The following is an 18,600-nucleotide window of genomic DNA, read 5'->3' as shown; positions in this document are numbered from 1 at the left end:
ATGGATCTAAGTTAATTATTCTCTGTATTGATACCTAAAATTCTAACATTTATTAAAGAAAGAGTGATTTCTTTCCCCAGTTCAGGGGTGCTTCCCATGTGCTCTTTATTCTTAGAATAGCTCGTATCTGTTCCTAGAATCTCTCTCTCTCTTTTTTTTAAATTCGCTGTTTGCCCTTTTTTGACCCCCTATCATATGGTTTTGATAATTGTCATCTTATGACAGGCTTTAAAATCTGATAGGGTAAGTCTACCATCATTGCCTTTTTATTTTATTTTATTTTATTTTATTTTTTATTTTTTTGTAGTTTTTAATTTTATTATGTTGTGTTAGTCACCATACAATACATCATTAGTTTTTGATGTAGTGATCCACGATCCATTATTTTCGTATAACACCCAGTGCTCCATGCAGTACGTGCCCTCCTTAATACCCAACACCGGGCTAACCAATCCCCCCTCCCCCCTCCCCTTTAAAACCCTGTTTGTTTCTCAGGTCCATAGTCTCTCATGGTTCATCTCTCCCTCCAATTCCCCCCCCCCATTTTTCCCTTCCTTCTCCTAATGTCCTCCGTGTTATTCCATATGATAATTGACTTTCTCTGCTTGACTTATTTCACTTAGCATAATCTCCTCCAGTCCCATCCATGTTGATGTAAAAGTTGGGTATTCATCCTCTCTGATGGCTGAGTAATATTCCATTGTATATATGGACCACATCGTCTTTATCCATTCATCTGTTGAAGGGCATCTCGGCTCTTTCCACAGTTTAGCTATTGCGGACATTGCTGCTATGAACGTTGGGGTGCCTATGGCCCTTCTTTTCACTACATCTGTGTCTTTGGGGTAAATACCCAGGAGTGCAATTCCTGGGTCATAGGGTAGCTCTATTTTTAAATTTTTGAGGCACCTCCACACTGTTTTCCAAAGTGGCTGTACCAACTTGCATTCCCATCAACAGTGTAAGAGGGTTCCCCTTTCTCCACAACCTCTCCAACATTTGTTGTTTCTTTCCCTGTCCATTTTGGCCATTCTAACTGGTGTAAGGTGGTATCTCAGTGTGGTTTTGATTTGGATTTCCCTGATGGCTAATGATGATGAACATTTTTTCATGTGTCTGTTAGCCATTTGTATGTCTTCTTCAGAGAAGTGTCTGTTCATCTCTTCTGCCCACTTTTTGACTTGATTATTTGTTTTTTGGGTGTTGAGTTTGAGAAGTTCTTTATAGATTTTGGATACCAGCCCTTTATCTGTAGTGTCATTTGCAAATATCTTCTCCCATTCTGTGGGTTGCCTCTTTGTTTTGTTGACTGTTTCCTTTGCTGTGCAGAAGCTTTTTATCTTGATGAAGTCCCCAAAGTTCATTTTTGCTTTTGTTTCACTAGCTTTTGGAGATGTATCTTGAAAGAAGTTGCTGTGGCCAATGTCAAAGAGGTTACTGCCTATGTTCTCCTCTAGGATTTGGATGGATTCCTGTCTCACATTGAGGTCTTTCATCCACTTTGAGTTTATCTTTGTGAATGGTGTTAGAGAATGGTCGAGTTTCATTCTTCTGCATGTGGCTGTCCAGTTTTCCCAGCACCATTTATTGAAGAGACTGTCTTTTTTCCATTGCATGTTTTTTCCTGCTTTGTCAAAGATTATTTGACCATAGAGTTGAGGGTCCATATCTGGGTTCTCTATTCTGTTCCATTGGTCTGTATGTCTGTTTTTGTGCCAGTACCATGCTGTCTTGGTGATCACAGCTTTGTAATATAGCTTGAAATCAGGCAACGTGATGCCCCCAGCTTTGTTTTTCTTTTTCAACATCTCCTTGGCGATTCGGGGTCTTTTCTGATTCCGTACAAATTTTAGGATTGTTTGTTGCAGCACTTTGAAAAATGTCATTGGAATTTTGATCAGGATGGCATTGAAGGTATAGATTGCTCTGGGTAGCATAGACATTTTAACAATGTTTATTCTTCCGATCCATGAGCATGGAATATTTTTCCATCTTTTGGTGTCTTCTTCAATTTCTTTCATGAATGTTCTGTAGTTCCTAGAGTATAGATCCTTTACCTCTTTGGTTAGGTTTATTCCGAGGTATCTTATGCTTTTTGGTGCTATTGTAAATGGAATCGTTTCTTTAATTTCTCTTTCTACAGTTGCATTGTTAGTGTATAAGAAAGCAACTGATTTCTGTGCATTGATTTTGTATCCTGCCACATTACTGAATTGCTGGATTAGTTCTAGTAATTTGGGGGTGGAGTCTTTTGGGTTTTCCACATAAAGTATCATGTCATCTGTGAAAAGAGAGAGTTTGACTTCTTCTTTGCCAGTTTGAATACCTTTTATTTCTTTTTGTTGTCTGATTGCTGTTGCTAGGACTTCTAGTACTATGTTGAACAACAGTGGTGAGAGTGGGCACCCTTGACGTGTTCCTGATCTTAAGGGAAAGGCTCTCAGCTTTTCCCCATTGAGGATGATATTCGCTGTGGGTTTTTCATAGATGGATTTTATGAGCTTGAGGAATGTTCCCTCTATCCCTATACTCTGGAGAGTTTTAATCAGGAAAGGATGTTGTATTTTGTCAAATGCTTTTTCTGCATCAATTGAGAGGACCATATGGTTCTTCTCCCTCTTATTAATGTGTTCTATCAAATTGATCGACTTGCGAATGTTGAACCACCCTTGCATCCCGGGGATAAATCCCACTTGGTCGTGGTGGATGATCCTTTGAATGTATTGTTGGATCCTATTAACTAGGATTTTGTTGAGGATTTTGGAATCCATATTCATCAGGGATATTGGTCTGAAATTCTCCTTTTTGATGGTGTCTTTGCCTGGTTTGGGGATTAAGGTAATGCTGGCCTCAGAGAATGAGTTTGGAAGTTTTCCTTCTGTTTCTATTTTTTGAAACAGCTTCAGTAGAATAGGTGTTAGTTCTTCTTTGAATGTTTGGTAGAATTCCCCAGGGAATCCATCAGGCCCTGGACTCTTGTTTTTTGGGAGGTTTTTATCACTGCTTCAATCTCGTTACTGGTTATTGGCCTATTCAGGTTGTCCATTTCTTCCTGTTTCAGTCTTGGCAGCTTATAGGTTTCCAGGAAGGCCTCCATGTCATCCAGATTGCTCAGTTTATTGGCATATAGTTGTTGATAATAATTTCTAATAATTGTTTCTACTTCCTTGGCATTAGTCGTGATCTCTCCGCTTTCATTCATAATTTTATTAATTTGGGTCCTTTCTCTCTTCTTTTGGATAAGTCTGGCCAGTGGTTTATCAATCTTATTAATTCTTTCAAAGAACCAACTTCTAGTTTCATTGATCTGATCTACTGTGCTTCTGGTTTCTAATTCATTGATTTCTGCTCTAATTTTAATTATTTCTCTTCTAATGCGTGGCTTAGGCGTCGTGTGTTGCTTTTTCTCTAGTTCTTTAAGGTGTAGAGTTAGTTGGTGAATTCGGGATTTTTCTATTTTTTTGAGTGAGGCTTGGATGGCTATGTATTTCCCCCTTACGACCGCCTTTGCAGTATCCCATAGGTTTTGGACTGATGTGCTTTCGTTCTCATTGATTTCCATGAATTGTTTAAGTTCTTCTTTGATTTCTTGGTTGACCCCAACATTCTTGAGCAGAGTGGTCTTTAGCTTCCAAGTGTTTGAATTTCTGCCAAATTTTTTCTTGTGATTGAGTTCCAGTTTTAGAGCATTGTGGTCTGAGAATATGCAGGGAATAATCTCAATCTTTTGGTATCGGTTGAGACCTGATTTGTGACCCAGTATATGGTCTATTCTGGAGAAAGTTCTACGTGCGCTCGAGAAGAATGAGTATTCTGTTGTTCTGTAAATATCTATGAGGTCCATCTGGTCCAATGTATCATTCAAAGCTCTTGTTTTCTTGTTGATTTTCTGCTTAGATGATCTGTCCATTGCTGAGAGTGGAGTATTGAGGTCTCCTATAATTAACGTATTGTTATCAATATGAGTCTTTATTTTGGTTAACAGTTGGCTTATGTATATGGCTGCTCCCATGTTGGGGGCATAGATATTTACAATTGTTAGGTCTTCTTGTTGGATAGACCCTTTAAGAATGATATAGTGTCCTTCTGTGTCTCTTATTACAGACTTTGGTTTAAAATCTAATTTGTCTGATATAAGAATTGCTACCCCAGCTTTCTTTTGAGGTCCGCTGGCATGGAAGATAGATCTCCATCCCTTCACTTTCAGTCTGGATGTATCTTTAGGTTCAAAATGAGTCTCTTGTAGACAGCATATGGATGGGTCCTGTCTTTTTATCCAATCTGCAACCCTGTGCTGTTTTATGGGAGCATTTAGGCCATTCACGTTGAGAGTGATTATTGAAAGATATGAGTTAATTGTCATCATGTTGCCTGTGAAGACGTTGTTTTTATAGATTGTCCCTGTAAATTTCTGTTGTAGATCACTCTTGGGGTCTTTCTCCTTTTATAGAACCCCCCTTAATATTTCTTGCAGGGCCGGCTTAGTGCTCACATATTCTTTCAACTTCTGCCAGTCGTGGAAGCTCTGCATCTCTCCATCCATTCTAAATGCCTTGCCGGATAAAGTATTCTTGGCTGCATATTCTTCTCATTTAGTACCCTGAATATGTCTTGCCAGGCCTTTCTGGTTTGCCAGGTCTCTGTGGATACGTCTGACGTTATTCTGATATTCCTCCCTCTGTACGTAAGGAATCTCTTCCCCCTAACTGCCCTTAAGATGCTTTCCTTGGTTCTAAGATTTGCAAGTTTTACTATTACATGCCGGGGTGTTGGCCTGTGTTCCTTGATCTTAGGAGGGGTCCTCTCTGCCTCTAGGACTTGAATGTTTGTTTGTTTCATTCCCCAGATTAGGGAAGTTCTCAGCTACAATTTGCTCAAATACATCTTCTAGCCCTCTCTCTCTCTCCACTCCCTCTGGGATTCCAATTATTCTGACATTGGAACGCCTCATGGTGTCACTTATTTCTCTGATTCTATTTTCATGGATTCTGAGTTGTTTTTCCCTAGCCTCCTCTTTTCCCTTTTTATCTATTATACTGTCTTCCAGATCGCTTATTCTCTCTTCTGTCTCAGTTACCCTAGCTGTTAGATTATCTAGATTGGATTGGATCTCACTGATAGCATTTTTAAGTTCTGCCAATTCACCTTTTATTTCTGCCCTTAGAGACTCTATGTTGCCATTAATTGATTTCTCCATTCTAGCCATTGTCTTCACAATTGCTAGCCTGAATTCCATCTCTGACATCTTGGTTATATCTGCATCCATTTGTAAATCTGCAGCATAAGTCATAATCTCTGAGTCTTTTCTGTTTTGGGGGCTCCTCCTCCTAGTCATTCTGTTGATGGGTGTTTGAGGGAAGGTATGGAGTCCAAATTATTGACCAGAACCCAAGCAAGATGCACCTGTTTTCTTGGGACCTTAGGGTTGCTGGCCTCTTGTTTTCCCAGCCTGTCTTCTGGGGGAGGGGCCTGCCGCGCTGTTACTCAGGCAACCCTGTTTGGGCGGAGTTGCCCTGCGCCCCTGTGGCGGGGGATGGGCTCAGTGGGAATCAGTCTTTGGGGCTTTTGTTCTCTGGCGCCTTTCCCTGGCGGCTTTCCGCGTCTCTTCCGTGAGTCAGAGCAGAAGAGACCGTTTCCAACCCTCTGCCTCAGAGCAGAGAGACCGCAGTCTGTTCTTCAGTGAGCTCTCCAGGCCACACCGTCTCCGTTTCTGTCCGTGCTGCTATAAACTGTAGCGTCCTGGGTTGTGCGCCCCTCCGCAGCACCCCCAGTCCTGCCTCCAGGTCGGGGCACGTCTCTGCCCTTTGTGCTTCTAAAACCGCCAGCCGCTCCCAGTTCGCGCGCGCGCTCCACTGCTTGGGGTTCTGTCCCGGGGACTGCAGTTCGCGTGCGCGCGACTCGGCCGCTTGGGGTTCCCACCCCGGGGGTTGCAGTTTACCGGCGCGACCCCAGCGCACCGGGTTTCCGTCTCAGAGGCTGCAGTTCGCGTGCGCGCGACCGTCGCTCCGGTTTCTGTCCGGGGGGCTGCGGTTCGCGCGCGCGACCCTGCAGGTCCAGTTTTCCACCCCGGGGGCTGCCCTAAAGTCCTTTCCCGACGCTACCGGTCTGCAAGTCTGTGCCCCGTCCGCAGCGCGCGAGGCTGTCACTCACCGGCGGTGTAGGATCCCCACGGCCAGGCTCCCTCCCGCTGCCATTTATCCTCCGATATCTGCCCGCGGAATCACGGCTCTCCGCTTCGTACCTCGAAACCAACCGCCTGCGATATTCTGTTTGTAGAGATCCAGATCTTCTTACATCTCAGGCTGGTTTCGTGGGTGCTCAGAGTGGTCTGGTAGATATCCAGCTCAATTCCGGGGACCAGTTGAAATAGGGTCCCCTACTCCTCCGCCATCTTCCCCCCTCCCCCGCCTCCATCATTGCCTTTTTAAATAAATGTATTCTTTGGTATTCTTGCCCACTTATTCTTCCAGATAAATTTCACTATGAATTTAACAAGTTCTATAAAGCATCCCACCATGACTCTAATCGGTAGTACATCACATCTATACATTAACTTAGGGAGTACTGTAATCATTGCTATATTTAGTCTCCCTAGATTGAAGCAGAGTATGGCTATGCATTTATTCAGGTCTTTATTTCTCCCATTAGAGTTTTATAATTTTCCTGGAATAAGTTTTGTGAGCCCAGGATTACATTAATACCCAAGTATTTAAATTCACTTTGTCACGCTTTTGACAAATCATTCCATGCCTCGGAAGACTGCATCCTTCTTAGGTGGCAAAGCCTTCCTGAAAAGTGTACTCTTCCTAATACAATGAGATTCAATTCTGAATTATCCATTTTCTTTCACTCAATCAGCAAATAGGAAATGTGTACTGGATATTCCACACTCTGCTCATGGTGTGGTTTGATAAAAGGAAGCATGAAAGCCCGAGGCTGAGAACTGAAAAACCTGGGTCGTAGTCTAGTTTTGTCACGTACTTGCTTTATCATCCCAGAAGCAAAGGGCTCTGGAGTCCGATGCCTGTCGGACCTCGGGCAAATGACTTTCATCTATCTGTAAGGTTCCCTCATCTGTAAAATTGGGTCAATAAATGGTAACTATCTCGTGGGGTCATGATAAATCATAAATGATTCATGTGAAATGCTTACAGCAGTGCCTGACGCATAATAAACACTTCATAAATGTTAGCTATTCTACCTTCTGTTGTTGTTGTTGTTGTTGTTAATAACAGTATAGTACTGCCTCTCCTGAGTCTCGGCTTCCTTATCAGTGAAATGGGAAAAATAAGGCTCAACTGCATAGGGTTGTTGTGAGGATTAACTGTAGCCATGTATATAAAAGTGCTCTACACATTCTAAAGCTCTGTGCCAAGTGGAGAAATGGAAAGGATCACAGGAAGCAATCACAGGTACAGAAAACCAAAAGAGATAATCTAGAAAATACTTTCTTTTGGCTTTTAAATACATCACTTATGTATATAGCTTTTTCTCCCAGCAGATCTACTCACCGCTGTTTTTCCCTCCTGCTAATATTATAATGCATTTGCATTCTCTGCACACAAACCAAATAACAGTGGAGGGAGACAACCAAGAGTGTAACTACCTGGAATTAAAATTCATTGCAGGCTCCCAGGCAAAGAGAGTGGCTCAAGAATATACATTTGATTCTCCCACCTACACCCATCATTCCAATTGTGACAGAAACGACATAAGAAGTGTTAAAAATGTGTGTGTGGGTTGGAGGGGAAGGTGAGCGGAAACTCCATCAAGATTTCTCCTCTTAAATATCATCTCTGCCCTTGACCTTTTCATCTTCCCTGAGGTCATAAACTGTCATCCATCTTAAGCACCAATACTCTTTTTCGTTCCATTGACCTCTCTTCTGTTTTTAAATTTAAACCAGTTTCCCAGATCCTGACCAAACCTGCACTTAAACCAGTGGTTCTCATAATTAGCTTGCATCAGAATCGCTTGGAGGGCTTGTTAAAAACACAGACTGCGAGCCCCATTCCGGGTTTCCGATTCAGTAGGTCTGAGTGGGGCTTGAGGATTTGCATCCTTAACAAGTTCAGAGGTGATAACGAGGTTGCCGGTCCTGGGACCACATCTGGAGAACCATCAACTTAAATTAAATATTACTGCTCCCTCTAATTACCACGCCACTTCTCCTTCCTTTTGCCAGCCAATTTCTTCTTTTAAGACATTTTTAAATGTTCAACTATGTTTTTAAAGTTCTTCTTTTAAAATATTTTTCTATGACACGGTGGCACTAACACATAACCATTGCATTAAAATTAATGAAATGAGGGACGCCTGGGTGGCTCAGTTGGTTAAGCATCTGCTTTCAGCTCAGGTCATGAGCCCAGGGTCCTGGGATCGAGTCCCACATCGAGCTCCTTGCTCAGCAAAGAGTCTGCTTCTCCCTCTCCCTCTGCTGCTCCTGCTGTTTGTGCTCTCTACCTCTCTCTCTCTCTGACAAATGAATAAGTAAATCTTAAAAAAATAAAATTAAATTAATGAAAGGAAACTGAAACCTTCCTATATTGCTTGTGGGAATGTGAAATGGTACAGCCACTTTGAAAAACAGGCTGTTCCTCAGAAAGTTAATAGAATTACCATATGGCCCCCAAATTCCACCCCTTAAGTATATACCCAAGAGAACTGAAAACATGTCCACGCAGAAACTTGTACACGAATGGTCATAACAGCATTATTCACAATAGTTAAAAAGCGAAAACAACCCAAAGGTCCGCCGATAGAGGAATGGATAAATAAATATGGCATATCCATACAGGGGAATATTATTTGGCAAAGAAAAGGCACGAAGTACTGATACATGCTACAGCGCAACGAACCACTAAAGCATGCGAACTGAAAGAAGCCAGACACAGAAGCCCTCATCTTGTCTCATTCCACTTGTAGGAAATGTACCAAATAGGCAAATCCACAGGAACCGAAAGTAGATTAGTGGTTGCAGGAGGCTGAGGGTGGGAATGGGGAGTGACTGCAAATGGGCAGAAGGGATCTTTTTAGGGAGATGGATAGGTCTTAAAATTGGATTATGGTGATTACAATTGCACGGCATTGTAAATTTACCAAAACAGGTAAATTTATGATGTGTAAAGAGCCCTGTACATTTCTTTTCTAGGAATTCCCCTTATGGGCCATCATGCCATCTACTTTCTAGGCCCACCACTTCACTACGCTTGCTTTCCTGAAGGTCACTTGTGACTCTAAATTGTCAAAGCCAGTAGCGGTCCTCTCCTTATCCTCTGCCATGGTGCATTGGCCTACCTCTTCTGTCACACCAGCTGCTTGCTCCTTCAGTTTCCTTTGCTGGTTCTTCTTCCTCATCCTACCCCCTGGCTGGCTGATCGACAAACCTCCTCCAAAGAATCCACTTATCTTCCTCACTAACCTCAAATTCAGCATGCCCCAACTCAAATTTGTCATCTGCACCAAGCTAGCTCCCCTTTCTCACCTGCCCCAGCTCTGTCAATAACTTTCTCTGGGTCACCTGGGGCTCGGAGTTATTTTTGACTTATTTCCTTTCTGTCCCAAATTCCAGTCACCAGTTCTCTCTACTTTTCCCTCAGAAGGTGTCACTTACTTGTAAGGAAATCATTTGAACAGGTGATTCACATGAGAAGCGATGCAAATATTAAATAAACACATGAAAATATTTCAAACTAGAATAATCAAAGGAAGCCAATGAAAATTATCCTAGGTGCCATTTACACCTATTGCATTAGAAGCATTTTCCACAGAAGGAAAGATTTGGGGGAAACTGGTATCCTTATATATTGCTCATGGCAGTGTAAAATGCCTCCTGAGAAAAGTTTGGTGAAATCTATCAAGAACAATAAGAATGTTCATATTGTTGCGACTAGTAATCCCAACTCTGGATAATTGTTTTTAATGAGATAGTTCAAAATGAGAAAAAGGTTATAGCTACTCAAAATTTTTCTGCAGCATTACTTTATAATAGCAAGAAATTGGAAACAACCTAATTATCCAACAATTTGGGAATGATTAAGCAAATTACAGCACATTAAGCTAGTGAAATATGCAGCCATTAAAATTTATAACTATTGAGGAAGCCTGTACAGCAACATGAAAAATTGTTTACCAAGTAATGCTTAGTGGGAGAGAAAAAAAAAGCAGCAGGACACACAAAATCACATCTACATAGTTATTATAACTCTGCCACAAAAATCTCTATACCTATAGATAAAACCTGGTAGGGAAATGAAAACAATCAGGGTGTTAGGGTGGTAGGACTAAGGCTGCTTTTTCTTCTGTTTTTAATTTCCTGTAATATTGTTTTCATAATAAACATTTTCTCCCCAAAATATCACACATATTTATCTGTCTCTTCTGCTTTGTTCCTGTTGTACCTCCCTTTCCCAATCCAGGGCCATACTCGTTCACGCCTGGATCACTGACCCAAGCTGTTCTTCCTTCAACCTAGCTAGGCTGCAAATACAGCCCAGTTGCCTCAAGTACCACATTTATCACATCACTTACTTGATCGATAACCTTCAATAGCTTCTGTATTTGCGATACTATATAGTTTTCGAGGTCTACCTATCCTGGTCCGATACCTCACTATTCACCGCTTTTCTCTGCTATTACTGCAGCTGCTGCCCCCCACCCCTTCCTTCTTCATCCTTATTGTCACAACTACCGTTTACTGAGGCTTTACTGTGCCGGGTTTGGTTCCAAATGCTTTATGCATATTTGCTCATTTAATCCTAGCAACAATCACAGGAGGTAGGTACTCTAACCCCATTTTACAAATAAGGAAACTGGGGCACCTGGGTGGCTCAGTTGGTTAAGCGTCTGCCTTCGGCTCAGGTCATGGTCCCGGGATCCTGGGATGGAGTCCCGCATCAGGCTCCCTGCTCAGCGGGGAGTCTGCTTCTCCCTCTTCCTCTCCCTCTGCCTCTCCCCCTGCTCATGCTCTCTCTCTCGCTATCTCTCCGTGTCAAATAAATAAATAAAATAAAACAAATAAGGAAACTGATGGGGCAGAGAGAGAGCACGTGTGTGAGAGACAGAGGGAGGGAGGGAGGACCAGCCACTTGCCAAGCTCACACAGCTAGGGAAAATAAGAATCTGGGTTTGAACCCAGGCAGACTGATTCCAAGGCCAGAACTCTTTTATTTCTCCAACATACTCTGCTTAGCCCCTCTGGGCCTTTCCTCCTGTAGGTCCCAGTCTTCAGTTTTCTTACCCTCCAACAAACTTAAATAGAGAACAATTTATCATGTATTGGCCCTGTACCACGTGCCAGATGCTTCTTGTTTGAACCATATATTTGACACTTTTCGTCTTATGGCCACTCACCCAAGCAAGCAAGAGCTGGGTTTCAGTCCTGGTTTGTCCCTTTAGTAGCTGTGAGACCTTCACTGAAATTACCATAACTTCTCTGAACCTCACTTCCTTTATCTGAGTCAGTGGTTCTCAAAGTGTGACCCCAGGACCAGCTGCGTCAGCATCACCTGGCAGAGCTTGTTAGGAATGCAGATTTTGAGCTTCACTCCAAACCTACTGAATCACATTCTCTGGCAGGGGTTGAGGGGGAGGGGTGGGATCTACCTGTCTGTGGTTTAACAAGCCCTCCAGGTGTTTCCAAAGCACATTTAAGTTTGAAAACCACTGCCCTAGTTAGAATAATACCTACCTGACAGAGTTTTGGGGCATATAAAACATAACAAAATATGTGTAACTTAGCTGGCAGCACATAGGTTGTTTTGTAAGTGGTAATTTATTATTACTGCTACTTAACTTCGTGTGGGTTAGTTCTCCTTGCTCAAGCTGTGGGTGGACAGGCATTGTGCTTCCTGATGCTCTTTCTCTAATATTCCCCTGCTTGCCTCGAAAAAGGCAGTACATACACTAGATTTTGAATAAAGTCCTCTTCCCTCACTGCCTGACTGGTAAGAGAACCAGTCTGGAGAGGCGCCGTAGGTTAGTCTAGTGTCTCTACAGGTAGACTACCTGGGTCTAGTCAACTTACCAGACCTGTGGGACGTCAGGCAAATGAATTTATCTGTGTATCCTTCAGTCTCTTCTCTCCGTCAAACAGAGTCTAATAATAACTACCCCTTAAGGTTATGGTGATAAATACAGTTGACCTTTGAACAATGGGGGGTTAGGGGTACCACCCCTCACCACCCCCCTGCCAAAGCAGTTGAAAATCCATGTGTAACTTTTGACTCTGCAAAAACTTAACTATTAATAGCTTGCTGTGGACTGGAAACCTTACTGATAACACAGTCAGTTAGCCCATATTTTGTATGTTCTATGCATTATATGCTATATTCTTATGATACAGCGAGCTAGGGAAAAGAAAATGTTATTAAGAAAATCATAACGAAAAATACATTCACTGTGCTGTATTGTATTCATTGAAAAAGAATTCATGGATAAGTGGCCCCATGTGATTCAAACCTGTGTCATTTCAAGGGTCAGCTGTAAATATTTGTAAAGTGCTTTGAACGGTGCCTAGAATAGAGCACCATGCTCAAGAAAGGTTAGTTAACATTATTATTTTTGTGTCATTTCACCCATTTGATGGTGGAGGAGGCTGTGTTTCTTCAGTTGGTAAGCCAATGACAAATACCTCTTGAGCAACTTCTCTGTGTCAGGCGTTGTATTAGGGACAGAGGAGTCTACAGCCAAAATGTGGTCTCCTCTCTCAAAGGTCTCAGTCTAGTATGGGAAACTCAGCAGACGCACCAGACTGAAATGATCTCTCTAAGGACATGGTACAAGTTAGTCCGCAGAGGGGAATCTGATCAGCCATAGAGTCCCATAGCACACCCACCCAGGCCTCAGACTTCTAAGACATGATGCTGAGGGATCCCTTTGAAAGGTTTCCTTAGGGATCCTACTTGATGCACTTATAAGGGGAAAGGCATAAACTTTGGGGCCAGACAAAACTGGGTCGTGTGACCTCAGCTAAGTTGTATAATCTCTCTGGACCTCGTCTATAAAATAGGTCAAAAGTGAACTGTTGTGGAGAATAAATGAGACTATGAGTTAAAAAGGGTCCAGCCCAGTGACTGACAGATTATTCATAAATGTTGGGTTCTTCCCTTTTTTCATGGCCAACCAGAAAACTGATAGGTTTCTCAGACTTTGGAGTCAACAGAAAGCCCAAATTATTCCTGACTATCTCACCAAATCACAGGGGATAATGTAGACCCCCCAGAAAGAACCCTGGGCTCTTTGGGGGGTCAAGAGACCCAGAATCTAGTCCTTTCCCTTGGTGCCCACACAGAGGCATGGCTAAGGGCCTTCTTCCCTGTTCCCCCTTCATTTCTAGAGGTTGAGTTAAAGAATCAATATGATTTAGGGCTATCTTGTATAATTTGGCCTGGAGAGGAACTGGCTAAAAGAATATATTAAGGAATTTCACAAAAAAGAGGGTCCTGCCAGGCTGATGGAGAGCAACCTGGCAAAAGTAACTGTCCACTCCTTATAGCAGGCCGGCTCATCTCTGGGGAACATGAGTTCCAGGTGCCAGGTTCCCCATATTATAGGAGCAGACTCTCCACTCTGGGCATTTTTTTTTTTTTTTTCCTTAAAGGCTTCGCCCAGGAAACCCTTTTCCCTCTAGTCCAAGCCCTATGTGCCATTTGCAAAAATGTCCCTACCTTCTTCCAGGAATTTTAATCTATCACTAGCATGACCTGTCCCTGGACTTTCAAGAGCAGACCCTAAGTTCTCAACAAGTCCTAGAAAAAGAACGGTGGCTGAGCCCAAGAGACAAGTGCCTCCAACAACTGAAGCAAAGGCAGAGCGGTAGCCGGACGGTCTTACCTCCTCTCTGTCCTCTCCGATTGCCCAATGGCCGCTGGGAAGGCAGGCACCGTTTATGCCTTCTCATCTATATTTCGGCATGATCTGCTCCCACGCGTCCTTGCGCCTGGGTAGGCCTGCCCCAGGCCTCTGAGCTGATGGGCGCAATGCCCACAACAGTGCCTGACTACTCCATGTTCCAAAATGTCCTAGTGATCAGTTGGGTCTGTAGCCCAGCTGCCTGGGGGGCGGGCTAGATTACATCTATGGTATCAAGTTCTTGGTATGGACACCAGGCCGGGTTCCTCAAAGGAAACTGAGCAAACACAAGATCTTAGCAATTCTATAGAAGCCTCAGAGACACCAACTCGCCCCAGCTCCCTGAGGGATCACTTACCTCCCTGACTGGCTGGTCTTCCTGTTTCCTGTTATTGGTTTCCATTTGTCCCCAGGAAATTCCTGCAAGGCAAAATTCTGATAAGTTAGGGAGCTCTGAGCAGACAGGTATCCAGATGGCCTCAAAAATGTGAAGAGGTCAGGAGCCCGTCCCTGGCCAGAACCCACCCCCCCCCCCGCCCCCAATTGGTTTCTTCTACTCTCCCACGTCGGCTAGAGAAACAAGTACCTGGAGGGCTGCCTTGCTTGTCAGGAGGCCCGGTGAACAGCTGGGGGCATGCAGAGACGAAAGAGAGCACTCAGGGACCTGGATCGTGTGCTCTAGAAAGTCTGTGTTTCCCTCTCTTTCTGCACTCCCCCCCCAAACCACGTTATAAACCAGTTTAGCACGTTTGCTGTTTGCTCTGGCTCTTGTGAAGGAGGTCTTTTTGTTTGTTCTGCCAGGTGGACCTGCTCATTCCTCTTGCCTCTTCTCACATAGAAAGCATCTTCTTGGAAGCCCTGGCCCTTGAGGGGGCTTTGAGGCCCGAGGCTCCTGCTGCAGCCTTCTCCCAGGGTGAGGCAGATGGAGAGCATGCATGCCAGGGCACCCCTGTACTGCAGGGGCCCTTCCTCCTCTTTCTCCTCCCAGCACCAGGTGCCACATTCCCCACATTATGGGAGCACACTCTCCACCCCGGGCATTCTTTCCTTAAGGGCTTTGCCCAAGCAACCCTTTACTCTGTAGCCCAAGCCACAGAGGCCATTTGTAAAAAAATGTCCTTTCCTTCCTATTCTAGCTCCAAAACTGATGCAAATTTGCCTCGGACACTCCCCCCGATTTTGCATCCAGCATCCTCTATCTAGCAACTTAGAGCTTAGCTCACTGGGAACGCACAATTTTTCCTAAACCTCACGGATCTTCCAAATTCCCTCTCTCCAATGCTATTATTGGTCCTGTTCAAAGTTTTATTACCTTTGCCCAGTAAAACAAAAAACAAACAACAAAAATTTACTCCCTTTTGGGGGTAAGATACTTGGTGTCAGTCATTTTGGCTGAGACACTTATTAGCTGTGTTATTTGAAGGAAGTTATGTCACCTCTCTGAACCTCAGCTTCCTATCTGGCAAATAAAGACTACGCTATCAAGCTTTGCCGGCTTCCCAGGAGTGAGAACAAAGCGGGATGCGCCTAGAGGATGCCTAGCACAGCGCTCAGCATGTAGGAGGCTGTAGATGTCAGGAGCCACAGAAAAGATGAGGTTTTATAGCTTTCCCAAGACCAGAGCGGTTCCTGCCTGTACCTGTCATGTTAGAGCTGCTCTGACCACTTGTTAGACTTCAGACTCCGCCTCGACGCCCTTCTGAGATGTCCCTTCCCTCAAAGACACTATTACTCATTCAGCCACAGTGGGAGCCAGGATTTCCTGTCCTTGCCCTGTGGAAAGTGCTCAGTAAGTAGCAGTGGCCAAACCAAACAGAGTCCTGTCCCCATTTGCAGCCTCCTTCTCAGCTCCCCAGTATATCACCTTCCTTTTTTCCTTTGAGCCACTTAGGTTGCCGTAAATCGCCTGTGCTCTTTGAACCAACGAGACACTTATCCCTTCGGCTTGTTGCAGATGGGGATCGCCTGCCGCCCCAGTGGAAGCCATACAGCCAGAAGGCATCCTGCCACGCTGGAGAGGGCCTGGGCTTTTCCGTCAGCTTATGGAGAGACAGGGTAGCACAACTAGGAGCTTGGCCTCTGAAGCTAGAGGACATGGATTCAAATCCCACACCTGCCCTTTTCTAGCTGTGTGACCTCAGGCCAAGTACTCAGCTTCTCTTTAGCTGGTGTCCCCCAGCTATTTCATGGTGAGATCATCATAATAACACGACCTATTTCCTGACACCGTATCGAGGAGTAAATGAGTACCTGGTGCACCGTGGATACTCAAATGTTAGTTACTATGATGCTGTTCAAGTTTGGGCTTTGCCACTTGCTAGATGGGTGAGCCCTCTGAGCCTCAGCTTCCCTGGCTATAAAATGGGGATCCTATTATACCTTGTGTCATACAATTGGTCATTTGAGCTGGGGTGTCCTATCCCATGCTGCAAGCTTTCCTTCCGTCTGAAGTGTGTACGTGTGTGGGGTCAGGTGGCAGGGGTAGAAATGGGCACGAAGTGGCTCCACGTATCTGAAAGCCTAGTGTCTAAGCAGACCTGCTGAGCTGGTCTAACAGGCACTGGGAGCCCAGTGTGTCCCCCTCCCTCAGAGCACGAAAGGAGAGGCATGGTGTGGGTACACCTCCATTGCCTCCGCCAACCGCTGCAACCTGGAACTTTCACCTCCTTCCCCTATGGAGTTACTAGCTCTGGGCTGACACTTGGGCAAGCCATCATTTCCTCTCTCCCAGCTTCAGCCCCATTTCTCTACTGTCTACTTGCAGAACTTCTTTCGGCAAGCGTTTCAAGCTAAGCCAAAATCTCCCCTGGTTTTAGGAGAAAATAACTCACACTTACAAGATGATTACTATCCAGTAGTCACTGTTCTAAGGGCTTTACACATGTTTCATCATTTAATCCTCACAACCAACTTATGAAGTAGGTACTATTACCTGCGTGTTTTTTTGAGATGGGAAAGCTTGGGGATTTGAACACAGGTGGTCTGGTTCCCGCATCAGTGCCCTCTAGCCATTACTTTATATTTCCTCTCCTCTTTGCTTCAACATTTTGTTATAAATCTTTTCAAGCATACAGAAAAGTTGAACAAGTTTATACAATTACCCATATATCCACCACTTAGATCTGACAATTAATATTTTACTAAAACTGCCTTATCCCATACCTGTTCACTCCTCAATCTGCCCACCAATCTGTCTTACCTTCTTCATGTATTTTCAAGTAAGTGACAACTTTATCCCCAGAAATTTGAAAACGTAAAGGAAATAGAAAGATTTCTTGACTCAAGAAGAAATAGGTGACCAAAATGACCTATATCTAGTAAAGACATGGGATGTGTAGCTTAAAATCTTTCCACAAAGAAAACTCCAGGTCCCGATGCCTTCAATGATAAATTCTACTAAACACTTAAGGAAGAAATAATACCAATCGAATGCAAACTCTTCTTGAAGATGGAAGAGGAGGGGCCACCTCCCAACGTATTTGGTAAGGCCAGCACCTTGACATGAAAACCAGACAAGGACAATATAAGAAAACTACAGACTAAAATCCCTGATTAACATAAACACAAAAATCCTTAACAAAATATTTGCAAATCAAATCTAGTAACATAGAAAAGGGATACTATGTCATGACCAAGTAGGATTTAATCTGGCAATGCTAGTCTAGTTCTTATTTCAAAAATCAATCAATTATAATTCACCATATCAATAGAGTAAAAGAGAAAACTATAGGATCATTTCAGTAGCTATAGACAAAGCGCTTTAGAGAATCCAGCATCCACTCCTGATAAAAGTTCTCAGCAAACTAGGAATGAAAAGGAACTTCCTCAACCCGCCAAAGGGCATCTACGAAAAACCTACAGATCACATCAAGCTTACTAGAGCAAGATTAGGAACAAAGCAACACTGGCCACACTTACCACTTCTACGAAACATTGTATCGGAGGTCCTAGATGGTGCAGTAAGGCCCCCCTCCCCTAGAAAAGGCATACACAATGGAAAGGAAGGTAAAAACCAATTTCATTTGCAGATGACATGATTGTCTATGTAGAAAATCTTTTAAAGTCTACCACAAAGCTACCAGAACTAATAAGTGAGTTCCGCAAGGTTGCAGGATACAAGGCCAACACAGAGAATTAAATTGTTATTTCCATATAGTATTAAAATGAATTTGAACTTGATATTAAGAAAACAATACTATTTACAATAGCATCAAAAACATGAAATCCTAAGGATAAATAACAAAATACGTGCAACATCTGTATGCTGAAAACCGTAAGTTGTGTACCTCAATATAGCTCAGAAACGTCAGCATACGTATTATTAAATGAAGTTTGATATTTGTTTCTAATGTTTTTAGGCAAAATTTACCTCCAGTGAAATGCGCAAATATTCAGTGTACATTTGTTGAGGTTTCATGAATGCATACACCTGGGTAACTCAAACGCTTACCAAGATACAGAACATTATCAGCATCTGACAATGTTCCCTCATGCCTTTTCCCCTCAATCTCTTCCCCTCAATCTACAGATACCTTCTGTAGGTAACCACTGTTTTGAACTTGTTTCCCACTGAAGAGCTGTTCTAGAATGTTACATAAAAGGAATAGTATATACTCTTTTGGGTAAGGCTTCTTTCACCCCTAAGGTTCCTTTTTTTTCAAAGAATGTGTATTGAGAAATTTCATACACTGAGTCATTCAGAAGTGTCTGCCTAGGCAATAACATTTCGACACAGGAATTCACTTCTGG

At 43.4% G+C, this 18,600-nt stretch overlaps 1 protein-coding gene across 4 annotated transcripts in view; it reads right to left on the bottom strand.

Annotated features, from left to right (window-relative positions):
• The window catches only part of SHROOM4 (shroom family member 4), a 227,025-nt gene that overhangs the window by 23,236 nt on the left and 185,189 nt on the right, over positions 1–18,600 (bottom strand). For all 4 annotated transcript variants that reach the window (XM_078065309.1, XM_078065312.1, XM_078065310.1 and 1 more), the window contains one exon: positions 14,210–14,271. In XM_078065309.1, coding sequence (XP_077921435.1) covers positions 14,210–14,271 — 62 coding nt within the window. The remainder of the gene's footprint in view (positions 1–14,209; positions 14,272–18,600) is intronic.

Source organism: Halichoerus grypus, chromosome X (genome assembly GCF_964656455.1).
Source record: "Halichoerus grypus chromosome X, mHalGry1.hap1.1, whole genome shotgun sequence".
NCBI classification, from domain to species: domain Eukaryota; kingdom Metazoa; phylum Chordata; class Mammalia; order Carnivora; family Phocidae; genus Halichoerus; species Halichoerus grypus.
This window is presented reverse-complemented; position numbering and strand designations above follow the sequence as displayed.